This window comes from Hyperolius riggenbachi, chromosome 5 (genome assembly GCF_040937935.1).
Source record: "Hyperolius riggenbachi isolate aHypRig1 chromosome 5, aHypRig1.pri, whole genome shotgun sequence".
In the NCBI taxonomy this organism is placed as follows: domain Eukaryota; kingdom Metazoa; phylum Chordata; class Amphibia; order Anura; family Hyperoliidae; genus Hyperolius; species Hyperolius riggenbachi.
Window position 1 is genome coordinate 13,059,304 of NC_090650.1, and position 14,483 is coordinate 13,073,786.

General features: G+C 46.9%; 1 protein-coding gene across 7 annotated transcripts in view; it reads right to left on the minus strand.

Moving 5' to 3' along the window:
• DGKB (diacylglycerol kinase beta) overlaps nt 1-14,483 on the minus strand; it is an 849,394-nt gene that overhangs the window by 162,975 nt on the left and 671,936 nt on the right. For 6 of the 7 annotated variants that reach the window (XM_068235094.1, XM_068235095.1, XM_068235097.1 and 3 more), the window contains one exon: nt 10,605-10,800. In XM_068235094.1, coding sequence (XP_068091195.1) covers nt 10,605-10,800 — 196 coding nt within the window. Of the gene's footprint in view, nt 1-6,029; nt 6,194-10,604; nt 10,801-14,483 lie in introns of those variants that run through there. The other variant, XM_068235096.1, reaches the window with a different exon arrangement.

Here is a 14,483-nt window from a genome sequence, read left to right on the forward strand (position 1 = left end):
ATTCGAAACTTACGAAACTTTTTCTGCTGTTATGGTTTGGAGTTATCACATACTTTAGGAGCACTGGCCCTTTAATTGCCAGCGGCTGGCAAAACAGTTGCATGCTGGGGGGGTCTTTTTTATCTAAAATATATTCCTCCTCTTCCCTTTATTTCCACCTCCTTCTAATGACATAAGAAAGTGCACTTCCTAGTATAGACCTCAGTGGGAATGTCACGAGGGAGGGCAGGTAATGAATACACAATTAGCAAGAGGAGAAACAAAGAGTGAGGGGGAAATGATGTCAGGATTAGCTTCATTCAAAGGTAACCAAGATAGAAACTCTCTAGAATAGGATTCTCTGCTTTTCCTTTATAAAATTCACAGGAATCATAACGTGGACAGCGCAATACATCGGTTTTGTAAGTAGAACTAGTATTTATCTACTTTTAAATGTGTATTTTTTATTTCTAGGCTAGCATGGGTGTCACTGGTTCTTTAATACATTTATCTGTTTGCCCTCTAAAGTACATAAAAAATTGATCAGAGCCCCAGCCTGGCATGCCCTGTCTCCACTGCTGGTCACCGCTGATCTGAGCTCTCATTGCTGCATGCTAAGCAAGGGTGATCCCGGGATCGGGACAATGCAGTGGAGGAGGGGGCTGTCGACTCGATCAGGGAAACTAATGGCGGCAGGGGAGGAAGGGGGCAGGCGGGATGCTACCCCTTGGAAGACGCCGCTTGACACACATCATTCAGGCGGCGTCATGCAAGGTCCGTCCCTGCTCCCTGTGCTAATTTATATGCTATGTGGGGAGAGTGTTCTGGGGGGAAAGGGGACTTGAATCCCAGAAGCGGGTCCCGTGGCAGTGACATTATGGGTATAGGGGGAATAGGGACAGCCAGCATACTTGTGGTAACTGGTAAACCTAGAAACCCATTGGAATTTTCGGATTCCGTTTAGGCCGGAGTTTAGGGTACCAGAACTTCTGTGCCAATAGTTTCCCAATATGTAAATCCATCCTCAACTCCTTAAATGGAAAAACTTGAATAGTTGATTTTTCTCCCCCAGCAATTGACACGATGAGCATGATTCACTAACCGGTGCTAAGCTGGTTAGTGAGCCTTAAGACCTAGTGGGTGAAAACCACGGAGTTAGGTGGTTTGCACCCACACATCGTGCACAGCCCAGCGCAGTGTGCGCACAGCCGTTAATAGAGTGCGGTGCGACGATAACGTCGCACCCACTGCCCTGCGGTGCGACGATAATGTCGCACGTGCTGCCCTGTAAACGCTGCACTAGGTGCGCAGAAAACGGCGCATCGGGTGCCCTCTGAAGCAGCGAATTGATGCGCCGTTTTGGGGGCACAAGATGCGCCTTTTTCGGCGCAACTAGTGCGACGTTTACAGGGCAGCAGGTGCAACGTTATTGTCGCACCCCGCACTATTAACGGCTGCGCATGCACTGCGCTGGGCTGTGCACGATGTAGATTTGCGCGGCTATTAGTGCCCGCAAAGCTACTTTTCAGGCACTAAGTGACTTTTCACTGCGGCACTAACACTTAGCGCCGGTTAGTGAATCAAGCCCAATGCCTCTAAGGATCTTCTTAAAGAGAACCTGAACTGAAAATTAAAAGTCAAAATAAACATAAATACGTCATACTTACCTCCTGTGTAGTCTACTCAACAATCTCTTTCTCCTCCCCCACGTACCATTTGTCCACTGTGATCGATGGAATTCTACGTCCTCCATTTTGAAAATGGCCATTACCCCATAACAGCTTCCTGGTCAGCACACTGTTAAACTGTCATATAGCCCACTTAAGCCATAGGGAAACATGGACATTACCTTGCACATTCAGTTGTAACTGACAGCTGCTGATATATAACTGACAGCAACTGGTGTATTTCAGTTCTGACTAAATATTGTCAGAACTGGAAGGGATCACTGTAAGAAGAAAATGGTGAGCTTCTGAGAGGAACTGACGGCAAGGCTAGTATGTAATATTTATTTGCAACTACGTCATGTGTTTATTTTAAATAATTTTACTCAGTTCAGGTTCCCTTTAAAGAGACACTGAGACTTCAGAGTCTTCGTTAGCATTAACCCTCCTGGCGGTTTGCTAAAAAATCGCCAGGGGGCAGCAAATCTTTTTTTTTTAATTTTTTTTTTTTTCATGTAGCGAGACAAAGTCTCGCTACATGATAGCCGCTGCTCAGCGGCATCCCCCCAACCCCTCCGATCGCCGCCGGCGATCGGCGATCAGGAGATCCCGTTCAAAGAACGGGATCTCCTGGAGGGCTTCCCCCGTCGCCATGGCGACGGGGCGGGATGACGTCACCGACGTCAACGACGTCGTGACGTCATAGGGGATTCCGATCCACCCCATAGAGCTGCCTGGCACTGATTGGCCAGGCAGCGCACGGGGTCTGGGGGGGGGGGGGCAGCTGCGGCGCGACGGATAGCGGCGGATCGGCGGGTAGCGGCGGCGATCGGGCACTGCAGCAAAAAAAAATTATGCAAATCGGCCCAGCGGGGCCTGAGCGGTGCCTTCCGGCGGCATAGCCCGAGCTCAGCTCGGGCTTACCGCCAGGAAGGTTAATACCATACCTGAGATGCCGCATGCCCGTGGCTGAACTCTCAATTAAACCCCCTGAAATCCCAGCCAACCTCTGCCTCTCCCCGCCCCTCTCAGTTTTCTTTCACTGGGAGGGGCGGAGAGAGGCGGCGATCAGCGCAGATTGATGGGACTGGAGGCAGAGCTACAGCCCAAAGCTCTGCCTCCCCCGGGCAGCAAAATCCACCACTTGGTTTTTAGCACGATGTGGATTTTTGCTCCGGGGGTTTTAATTGCGAGTTCAGCCACAGGGATGTGGAGTTTCAGGTAGGGCATTAATGCTAAAGAAGGCTCTGAAGTAAAAACAGGGTTTTTTGAAGCTTCAGAGTCTCTTTAACCGATTCCGTCCCGACGCAGTACAAATCTACGGCGGGCAGGGGGCGCTGCGGTCCTGACCGGATGCATCTTCTACGTCCCATTGACCGCACGCCCCCGCCATTCCCGTCGCTCCCGTCGCGTTCAACTCGCCGAAATTCGCATGCTCTGCCGCCTGCCCGCCTCTGCCGCAGAGCACTGTGGGCCGGGCAGGAGCCGTTTTCATTGGCTCCTGGCCCTGTCTTTCATGTAAGCAGCTCCTATTTGCTTACATGGGAAAACAGGGTCAGGAGCCAATAAGAGCGGCTCCTGACCCGCTCACATGACTCTTCCGTCATAGAGACGGAAGAGTCTGTATCCTGGGGGTCCCGGCAAGTGGCGATGACGGCGGTTGCGGCGGTAAGGTGCGGCGATTCGTCGGGAATCCATCGGGATTGGACCAGCGGTCTCTGGTCCTTAGGTGCCCGGAGACCACTGGTCCGAAAGTGGTTAAAGGGAACCTTAATAGAGAAGGATATGGATTTTTCATTTTAAAATAATACCAGTTGCCTGACTCTCCTGCTGATCCTGTGTCTCTAATACTTTTAGCCACAGCCCCTGAACAAGCATGCAGATCAGGTGCTCTGACTGAAGTCAGACTGGAATAGCTGCATGCTTGTTCCAGGTCTGTGATTAAGCGAGTACTGCAGCCTAAGGGATCGGTAGGACTGCCAGGCAACTGGTATTGTTTAAAAGGAAACATCCATATCCCTCTCAGTTAAGGTTCCCCTTAAAGCGGGATTGTCAGCCATGAAATCAATTTCCATTTACCTACTGCCCTGTGTTTATTATGTAGTCTACATCCTGACCATGCATTGCAAGTATTCCAATATAATCATAAATGTGTCAGCCTGGCTCCACCTGGTACATTGCCAGCGAGAGGGAAGCTTGTTATCTCCCCTCCCACATTCCTGCTCCTCCCTGATTGGCTGAGGGCAGTTCAGTGTGATAGGAGGATAAGAAGGGAAATACACCTCACCCCTCTACAGAAGCTGCTGGAATACCATCTATGCTGTGCTCACATGTGTTTAAAAAGCAAGCTAGATATGACAGTGCAGTTTCTAGTACAGAGCTCAGCAGGGCCGGTTCAAGTAACAACTGGGCCCTAGGGCAAAATTAGTCTGGGGGACCCCCAACAGACCCCACCCCCGACCAAAAAGCGTCATTAGAGGCCCTTTGTTGCAGCCAAATTTTCCTCCTGGGTCCCTGAGCTGGCTGCTGACCCTCCTCCAGTCACCTCCCAACTCAACTGTGCTCCCTAGTACCTCTGCAGTGTCTATGTCAGTGTAGTGTCTCACCTGCCCTCCAGCACAGATGAGACTCTACTCTGCCAAAGACTCTGCAGAGTCCCTGGGAAGCAACAGTTAAGATGGGGGAGGGACACATTGGGGGCCCCTACAGGCTCTGGGGCCCTGGGGCAATTGCCTATTTTTTCCTATGGTAGCTCCGGCCCCAGAGCTCAGTGGGGAGGAGGGCTGGCAATTCATACACCATTTCAGACAGGAGAAAAAAAGATTAAGGGAGAAAATGACATCAGGATTGGATACAGTCGCAGGTAGTATAGCTGGAAAATGCCTGGAACAGGTTTCTCTTTATTTACTACATAAAGTTCACTGAAATCAAATCCTGAACAGTATAATACATGTTATGTAAGTAGAACAATTATTTATCTACTTATATATGTGTTGTTGTTTTTCCTGGGATAGTACGACTGTCACTGCTGCTTTAACCTCCCTGGCGGTCAATTAAATCAGGGAGGCAGCGCAGCACTATTTTTTCAAAAAAAAATTTTTTTAAATCATGTAGCTAGCCTAGCGCTAGCTACATGATAGCCGCTGAGCACCTTCTGATCGCCTCCGGCGATCAGGCCCATCAGGAAATCCCGTTCTGAACGGGATGTCCTTTAGGGCGTCGCCATGACGACGGGTGCGATGACGTCACAGACGTCGTGACGTCAGAGGGAGTCCCGATCCACCCCTCAGTGTTGCCTGGCACTGATGGGCCAGGCAGCGCACGGGTTCTCGGAGGGGGGGGGGGCGCCCTCTAACGCGGCGGCTAGCGGCGAATCGGTGTGGAGCGGCGCGATCGTAAGTAACAAGCAACTAGCAAAGTGCTAGCTGCGTGTATAAAAAAAAATTATGCAAATCGGCCCAGCGGGGCCTGAGAAATCTTCCGCAGCTGCTTACCCCGTGTCCAGCACGGGGTTACCGCTAAGGAGGTTAATGATTTGAGGTAACTGTCTGAGAAAAAGTGAGGTGGATTTGAAATTACATGGCCACGCTTCAAAAGAACAATATAGAACCAGGAAGATTCCAAAGGGACTTTGGCTCCAGGTTCCTGTCAAGTCAAATCACATCCATGGTAAGTAAGTAAATCATAAAGATGCGTGCATGAAAAAAGAGCGCCGTGAAAAAAGGGTCCGTCTGGATAACGTAATTTGATAATGATAAACATCGTTGTCAAACTTGGTTAACGATAAATACTGTTGTAAAACAGATGGGAAATAATAACGAAAGATATTAACGTTAATTTTTTTTACGTAATTCATCAATACAGATTAACCCAACCCTACCCTCACACAGAACCCTCCCCTGGTGGTGCCTAACCCTAACCACTCCCTTGGTGGCGCCTAACCCTAACCACTCCTCCACTGGTGCCTAACCACCCCCCCCCCCCAGGTGGTGCCTAACCCTAACCCCCCTGGTGCTGCCTAACCCTAACCACCCCCCTGGTGATATCTAACCCTAACCACTCCCCCTGGTGGTGCCTAACCGTAACCACCCCCCTGGTGCTGCCTAACCCTAACCACCCCCCTGGTGGTACCTAACCCTAACCACTCCCCCTGGTGGTGCCTAAACCTAACCACTCCCCCTGGTGGTGCCTAAACCTAACCACTCCCTCTGCAGAAACACCCTTTTACACATAGAAACGATAATATCTTTGATAACGTAAAATCTGTACATACAAATGAAATAATATGACAAAAACTATAACGCTGCAAGCGTCTAAAACAATAACATACTTCAAAAAACTTTAATGTTCGAATGTTCTTAACAATATTTATTGTGGAGCCCTTTTTTCTGATTTTTTCGCTGTATTAACGATAATTGCATTAAAGTCTATGGCGGCGCCCTTTTTGTCCAACCTCAGCCGGCGTCCTTTTTTCCTGCTACCATACCTGGTGGCCAATCCTTAACCATCTGTGGGCAACGCTCACGTTACATTTCCATCACCTCAGATATCTGGAGAGGCAGAAGAAGCACCCGACTGAAATAGAAATATTTGGCAGAATCTCCGAGTGTTTGCTCCTTTCCAAAAGGCAATCAGACGTTACATTCTATCCACCCTGTCGATGAACACGCTCTCCGCGTTCCCCAATCTGCGGGTGCTTTTGTGCGCAGAATGGGTTCTTACAGTCTCTAATCAGGGAATTTTCTGACAAACAATGAAGAGATAATTCCCTGTTGACCTCAAGACCTCGCCAAAGCGCATAAATAACCGGCTTTAAGAGCAGAAAAATAAAAAAAATAGTTCCTCTAAATTGCTATTGATAAGGCACTATTATATCATCAACCACAACGTCTGTGAGTTATTAACTCCAGAATGACTAGGAAAGTTAAGGCTTCCTACCTTTGTACCTTAGTGAGTTACATATGGCCAGATTCGCTACCGGAAACAAAGGAGTTAATACTGAAGGACCCTGTAGACCTCCTACTTTCATCTGCAGGTAATAGCAACCCTCATCGGGCCCATGGTCTGCAGATATTCAGATGCAGATATTCCCACACACACTGCAGAGCTAGCAGTCTGTTTTGGACCACTACTTCAATATACAATACAAAGTTTGTCTCGCACACACTAAAGGATTCCACTTAAAGAGGAGGTCAGAGGAAAATTAAAAAAAGTTCTACTTACCCAGGCCTTCCTCCAGCCCCTGGTAGCCATTCTGTGCCCTCGCCGCAGCTTTGCTTCTAGTGTCCTGGGGTCCCCTCCGTTACAGATGCCGACCGGCATCTACTGCCGCGCAGAACACTCCAGACCACGTCAGCGCAGTAGATGCCAGTAACGGAGGGGACCCCGGGACACCGGCTGAAAGCGGAGCTGTGGTGAAGGACATTTCGGCTGACAAGAAGCAGGTTGAAGGAGGCCCCAAGTAGATTTTTTTTTTAACTCCTCGCTTAAGTCCTTCATACTGTGAGTGCTGAAGCTGATAAAGGGGATGACTCCTCTTGTTGAACATATTTTGAGCATACGAAGAAGCTAGCACAGAATTGTCTTTATTGTTATCTTGCATCTAACCCAATGTTTCAGAGCTACCAGGGCCGACACTTCCATAGAGGCAAAGGGGGCAATGGCCCCAGAGCATGTGGGGGCCCCCTTAAGGTGCCTCTCTCCTCCCCTCCAGCTATGGTGACCCACGAGAGTGGAGATGATGTGTGTTTTACTCTATATAGGAAAAGGAGGTGGTGAACAATGGGAAACCCAAAACCTTTTTTTAGGGGGCATATAACTGACACCTTATGATATTGTGTGACAGGGGAAGGGGGGATTGGATTGGGCCTGGCAGCCGGTTCAGGGGCCCTGGAGGTGATTTGGTTGTAAGGGGGGCATCAGAGGGGCCCCCACATTACATTTGCCCAAGGGCCCCATTGTATCTAGAACTGGCCCTGAGAGCTACGCAGGGCCCCTAAAAGGTTAAAGTGACCCAGAGACGATTGCTATTAAAGATTTTTACTTACCCAGGGCTTCCTCCAGCCCCATGAGCATGGATGCGTCCCTCGCCGGCTCCCACGTGCCTCTATTAAGCTGCGATCAGCTCCCAGTATTCGGCTCAGTCGGGCCCAGTCTGACTCAATGACGTTAGCCGGGGTCCACTGCGCTTGCACAGAAGGTCCACGCATGCGTAGAAGGCCCACTGCTGACATCACTGAGTTGGATACCAGAGCTGATTGCTGCTTAAAGGAGGACGGCGAGAGACGCACCGGTGCTTATGGGGCTGAAGGAAGCCCCAGGTAAAAAAAAAAATCTTTAATAACGCTCGTCTCTGATACACTTTAAGTGGGGAGTGCGAAGAGGAGCAGAGACTCCCCACTTAACCATCTAGGTTTTACCTGAAGCGGCAGACAGATTGTTGCCTAGAGCAATGTGTGCCTGGATAAAGTGGTCCAGTGTGGCTTCGAAACGTTGGCTTATTTGCAAAATAACAATAAGGATAATTCTCAGATGTGCTAGCTTCTTCATATGCATACGTTTTGGACCACTTTAACATGGGCAGAGGAGTGGTGTTGCATTTATTGCGCTAGACATCTGCTCCTTTGAACCTACTGTTTGTAAGTGGACAGCAGGGTGGTGTATGTCACCTGCAAGCACACCTAAGAGCAGTAGCAGCCGCACCTAGACGACCAGTTCTAGATTTTCTGATGCATGAAGCCAAGTTTGGTGGATGGAAATCCCCCCATCGTATATACACCACATATCATATATGCCCCCATGGTGAACCTCATCACCGGCGAGAGATCACCATGGCTAGTCAAAGGAGAATCTTTGGCACGCGACCAATCAGGCAGGCAAAGGTATAGCTAGAGATTATGAGGCCCCATAGCTTTCATAGGGTCAAAAGATGCAGGCAGTCTTGAGCAATGCTCCCCTATGGATATAAGTTGATATGGCAATTTACGTTCTTATGCAATCTCCACTACATATAGTCCATGGGTACTGCGACAAAGTGAGAGGGAGGAGGAACAGAAGAAAGTGAATAGATCAAGGACAGCCTGGGCCCCAGCTGCTATGGCTGCTATGGTTATTGCTGTGCCCCCGCAGGCGGGATTGCTGGCATCAGAACGGCCAATCACAGCCGTCCGCTGCTCTGTTTGCTAACTGGTGCCGATAGTCTCGCGGGCGAGACCATGGCACCATCATTGGGCCGATCACTGCACTCAATCAGTAGCGGTGACCTATCAGATGTGAGGATAGTGTGTGTGCCAGGAAGATGGGTGGGAGATCGGACAGGTGGCCCGAACTGTTTGTCCAAATGTCGCCCCCTAGATTGGCTTCATGGTAGGTCCGCCCCTGCAGCTAGATGTGCTGTGGAGATCCTGTTTAGCCCCACTGTGTGTCAACTGCTGAAACAAGTGTGTTACAAGTACACTTGTCACAATATAACTACCCCCCCCCCCCCCCCAAAAAAAAAAAAAAACAACACATTACAATGTGCCAAAAATGTCTGACTACCCTGAATACCTCTAAGATAGAGGTGCTCAAGGCTCAACTAGTCATCTTTTTTTGGCACATTATTGACCTGATGAAGTGAGCACGTAGTTCACGAAACGCGCTGTCTTTGTTGGGCAAATGAATGACTATTTGTGAACACAAGCTTAGACATTCTTATTGAGGTACGCCACCTCTTGATTCTTTGCTGTCAATATATACACACCTGTTTGACTACATCGGGCGCCTCTTATCCTGTTTCTCTAGCCAGAGAGGAAGGGGCAGCTTTGTTTAGGGTGATGGTTACTCACAGAAAATACAAGCAGAAGCCAGCCAGAATTGACACATTTCCCTGCTGCTGCATCAAGCTGAACTGGTAGTAGACTACATAGCCCAGCCTGGGTCAACAATTGCACCTCCTCTTCCTCACAGCCCCAGGCAGAGGGTTTCCTGGTTCCCAAGGCAGAGTTGTAGATCCACCTCCTCCTGTAGAGCAAAACTTTGACTATACAGCATATAATGGATAAGAGTCCATAGGAATGTGCTAAAATTGCACTAATAACAAGAATGGCATTGCAGCATTTTGGGCTCTGTTTGAAAGCGGTTTGAATGCTGTGAAGCATGCCGAGCCACGTAAGGTTTTGAACCTTTTCCTCTCTTGCCTCACCTGAGACCGATCCTTCTGATGTACCTGGACTATATTGTGCAATACTCTGCTTATAGATAAGTATCCTCATTATTGATACTAGTGCAATGTCAGCACATTCCTGTGGACTCTTATCCATTATATGCTGTACGTATAGTCAAAGCTTTGCTCTACAGGAGGAGGTGGATCTATAACTCTGCCTTGGGGACCCTGTCAACCCCTTACATTCACATTTTATTGAATGTAATTTAACTTCTCTTCCTAGGCAAATAAGAAAAATATATTTATATACCTTGACAGGTCTCTTATCTATTGCAGCACATTTCAGTTGTATATGGCAGCCAAATGCCTATTCTGATCAATTATTGAATTAGTCACATGATCACAGTTCCACTGTATCAGCAGCCAGCAAGCACCCCCTGCATCTGTTTCATGTGTGGGAATGGGGAGGAGATTTTTGGCTTTGTATACAAAGTTAGTTACAAGACTGGTCTCTGGGTGGAGCTATTGGGCACTGGCTCATGAGGAACCACCCACTGTCCTCCAGCCAACCCAGTCACCATGATGTTTTTGCAATGTAGTAACTTCATAATATGAGGCGCTGCTGTAGTGTATATAGCAGCCATTGTTTACTGATGTCAGAAGTCCAGAGGTTTGGACCAGGTCACCGGGGAGACCTTGGTAAAAAAAAAAAAAAGACACATATCAAAGTTGACGACAGTTGATGAACGATACGTATTCTAAGTTTTGTCTCTGCCAGGATTTGACCTTCAAACATAACTGATTTCTCATTACTATACCTTGTACTGCGAACTTCAGCTCTTTGACGTCAGTGACTGTGGTCCTCTTATCGGCGTTCTTCTTCTCTATCCGCCGATTACTCCTTCTCTTCCGGCTTTCTCCCCAGAGATTGGATCCCCCGTGCATGCTCGGGATGTTGAGAATAGCGATTCCTTCGAGGGAGATGTTGCCCAGGTCCATCTGTATGCCGTCACACTGCAACCAACAGAGGACGGTGAAAAAAGGAGCACCACCTGTTCCCAAGGTAGTCTGTTAGAACCTCTCTGCATACCAACCTATGACTATGTACTCTGTAATGTGCTGCAGAAGATGTCAGTGCTATATAAATACATAATAATAATATGGTAGGACATTAGACATATGACTGTGGTAGGATTAGATAGTGAGCTCCTCTGAGGACAGTCAGTGACATGACTATGTACTCTGTAATGTGCTGCAGAAGATGTCAGTGCTACATAAATACATAATAATAATATGGTAGGACATTAGACTATGACTATGGTAGGATTATATTGCGAGCTCCTCTGAGGACAGTCAGTGACATGACTATGTACTCTGTAAAGTTCTGCAGAAGATGTCAGTGAATAGTAATAATATGGTAGGACATTAGACTAGGACTATGGTAGAATTAGATTGTGAGATCTGAGGACAGTCAGTGACATGACTATGTACTCTGTAATGTACTGCAGAAGATGTCAGTGCTATATAAATACATAATAATAATATGGTAGGACATTAGACTATGACTATGGTAGGATTAGAGTGTGAGCTCCTCTGAGGACAGTCAGGGACATGACTATGTACTCTGTAAAGTGCTGCAGAAGATGCCAGTGCTATATAAATACATAATCTTAATATGGTAGGACATTAGACATATGACTATGGTAGGGATTAGATAGTGAGCTCCTCTGAGGACAGTCAGTGACATGACTATGTACTCTGTAAAGTGCTGCAGAAGATGTTAGTGCTACATAAATACATAATAATAATATGGTAGGACATGAGACTATGACTATGGTAGGATTAGATTGCGAGCTCCTCTGAGGACAGTCGGTGGCATGACTATGTACTCTGTAAAGTTCTGCAGAAGATGTCAGTGAATAGTAATAATATGGTAGGACATTAGACTAGGACTATGGTAGAATTAGATTGTGAGATCTGGGGACAGTCAGTGACATGACTATGTACTCTGTAATGTACTGCAGAAGATGTCAGTGCTATATAAATACATAATAATAATATGGTAGGACATTAGACTATGACTATGTTGTGGATCAGAGTGTGAGCTGCTCTGAGGACAGTCAGTGACATGAATATGCACTCTGTAAAGTGCTGCAGAACATGTCAGTGCTATATAAACATATAATAATATGGTAGGACATTAGACTATGACTATGGTAGGGATTAGATTGTGAGCTCCTCTGAGGACAGTCAGTGACATGACTATGTACTCTGTAATGTGCTGCAGAAGATGTCAGTGCTATATAAATACATAATAATAATACAGTAGGGCATAAGACTATGACTATAGTAGGATTAGATAGTGAGCTCCTCTGAGGACAGTGACATGTCTATGTACTCTGTGGAGTGCTGCAGAAGATGTCAGTGCTATATAAATACATAAAACTAATAAAAATACAAGTGTATATTATGGCAATATCTTAAGAGCTCAGTAAAAAACTTGAAGCTAAGTCACAAGTGAGTCTTTGAAATGGAGAATGACCACACAACCATATTTTCAAAGCTGTGTCAAAATGCTTGCAGCAAACTTGAAGAGAAGAGTGAGGGTAGATACTTACCGCGGTAGTTGAAAGCCTCTGGATGGTCCCGCGAAGGAGAGATTTGTGATGCTGATTGAGATGCTGATCTATATGGCAAGTTCACACGCGGCCCCCGGGTTGACTTTTTTCAGATCTACATCGTGTGACCATTGGAGCTAATAACCCCCTACAGTTAAACCATCACTGTGAGGACTCCTTCTTGTGTTTTTGTCCCTCTCCAGGTTGTAATATTATCAATTACATAATATTATGTACAGTAAATGATCCACCCTTCTCACACCTTCCTCAGCGTGTGTATAAAAAATAGGTCAATGAAAGAGCAATGAGAAATGATTTCTTGTTGCAGGGCTGGATGATGGCAGATACACATGGTTTATATAAACACAGAGCGGAGTATGGAAGGGATAAAAGTCTTATTGCACATGCAGCAAGGGGGAACCGGATGGGAAGATAAGACTCTGCCGAGCTGCAGTCTGTAGGAGGTAGGTGGAGGGAGAATGTAGGTGGAGTCAGGACTCCTGCTTTGTGCCGAGGAGTGAGGATCCGCACTCTCTACTACATTGCACCAATATACACTTCAGCACAATTCACTGGGCCCGATCCAATTCACTTTTTCTCCTGAGTTTTCTCGTAGGAGATTATTTTTCATCTTCTGTTTAAAATATCTTTTCAGCACTCTGCAATGGAAAAAGTACCAAAAAGTAGGTGAAAAGTACTGTCAAAATGATTATAAGTATTTTCTTGCTTGCTGGGGGTTAAAAGGCATTGTAACGGTAAGATGTGAAAGTTTCACCTAGGAGAAAACTCAGAAGAAAAAGAAAATTAGATCGGGCCACATATCTCTGTGGCACTTCACTCCATTGGCGCCTGGGACTGGATACATGACATTCATCAAGAGAATGGCAGAGCAGCAGTGGTCCTGTAGAATGTTCTGAGCTGCGTCGTATTGCCGTGGGCCAAACCACAATGCACTGGCGGCAAAAGGTTCATATGAAAGGATAGATTCCTTCCACTCTCAGTTGCCTGTCCAGTAAGGCAGAGGGCGGAGCTGTCGCTTCCAGCAGTTCAAAGCTGGGTAACACCTACTTTCCTGGCAAGCTTCAGTTTTTTCAGTGGATACCGAGTCACATGACTTACTTACAGAGTTTTTCTGGGATGGCTGCATCATATAGGAAAATGTAGGGAGTAAGGGTCAGTTCTCTAACTAACAGTGAAAAAGCTGGAAGGGTGAGCAGGACTTTTTACCTCACATATTCTAGAACTGGAAGGTTGGAAGACCTCAGGCCACGGCGGACACAATAAACCATGCTCAGAGGGCCTAAGGTGGTCAGCCCCTCGTAATTCTTCTGTTACAGGGCTCTATGACTTCTAGTTAACGTAGTTTTTAGATTATAAGACACTCTTTTTCTCCCCCAAAAGTTGGGGGGAAAGTCTTATAGTCCAAATAATACATATTCGGAAGCATGCTAAATATGTGTCTTCTGCCACTCTGTGTCTGCCCCCCCCCCCCCCCGTGTCCCCCAGTGTACAGTGCGATCTCCCCTGTGACCGATGTCCCCCTGTGTCAGTGTCCTGTATACATACTGTATTTACATTGCAGCCACGCTGCTCTGGTCTAAGGAAGTTGCTGAAACAGCTTTGGGGAGTAATCTACCAATCAGGTGGGGCGTTGCAGACCGCCAATCATAGCCGCTCACTACTCCCTGCTCTCTTCTTAATTGGAAACAATCGTCACAAGGGCGGGACCACAACTCTGTCACTGGGGAAAATCACTGCACTCCCTCAGTAGCAGGGCGTGCAGTAAATGCCCTTCAGTGGAGTATATGTAAAATAAAAGTATTGTTAATGCAATTAACATTTTCATAATTTTCCCTCTCCTTATAACATTTCATATCAATATAGAATATATCAAGAAGTGAGTTTAAAGTTAGTTAAAGGATACCTGAAGTGACATGTGACATGATGAGATAGACGTGTGTATGTACAGTGCCTAGCACACAAATAACTATGCTGTGTTCCTTTTTTTCTTTCTCTGCCCGAAAGAGTTAAATATCAGGCATGTAAGTGGCTGACTTAGTCCTTACTCAGACAGGAAGT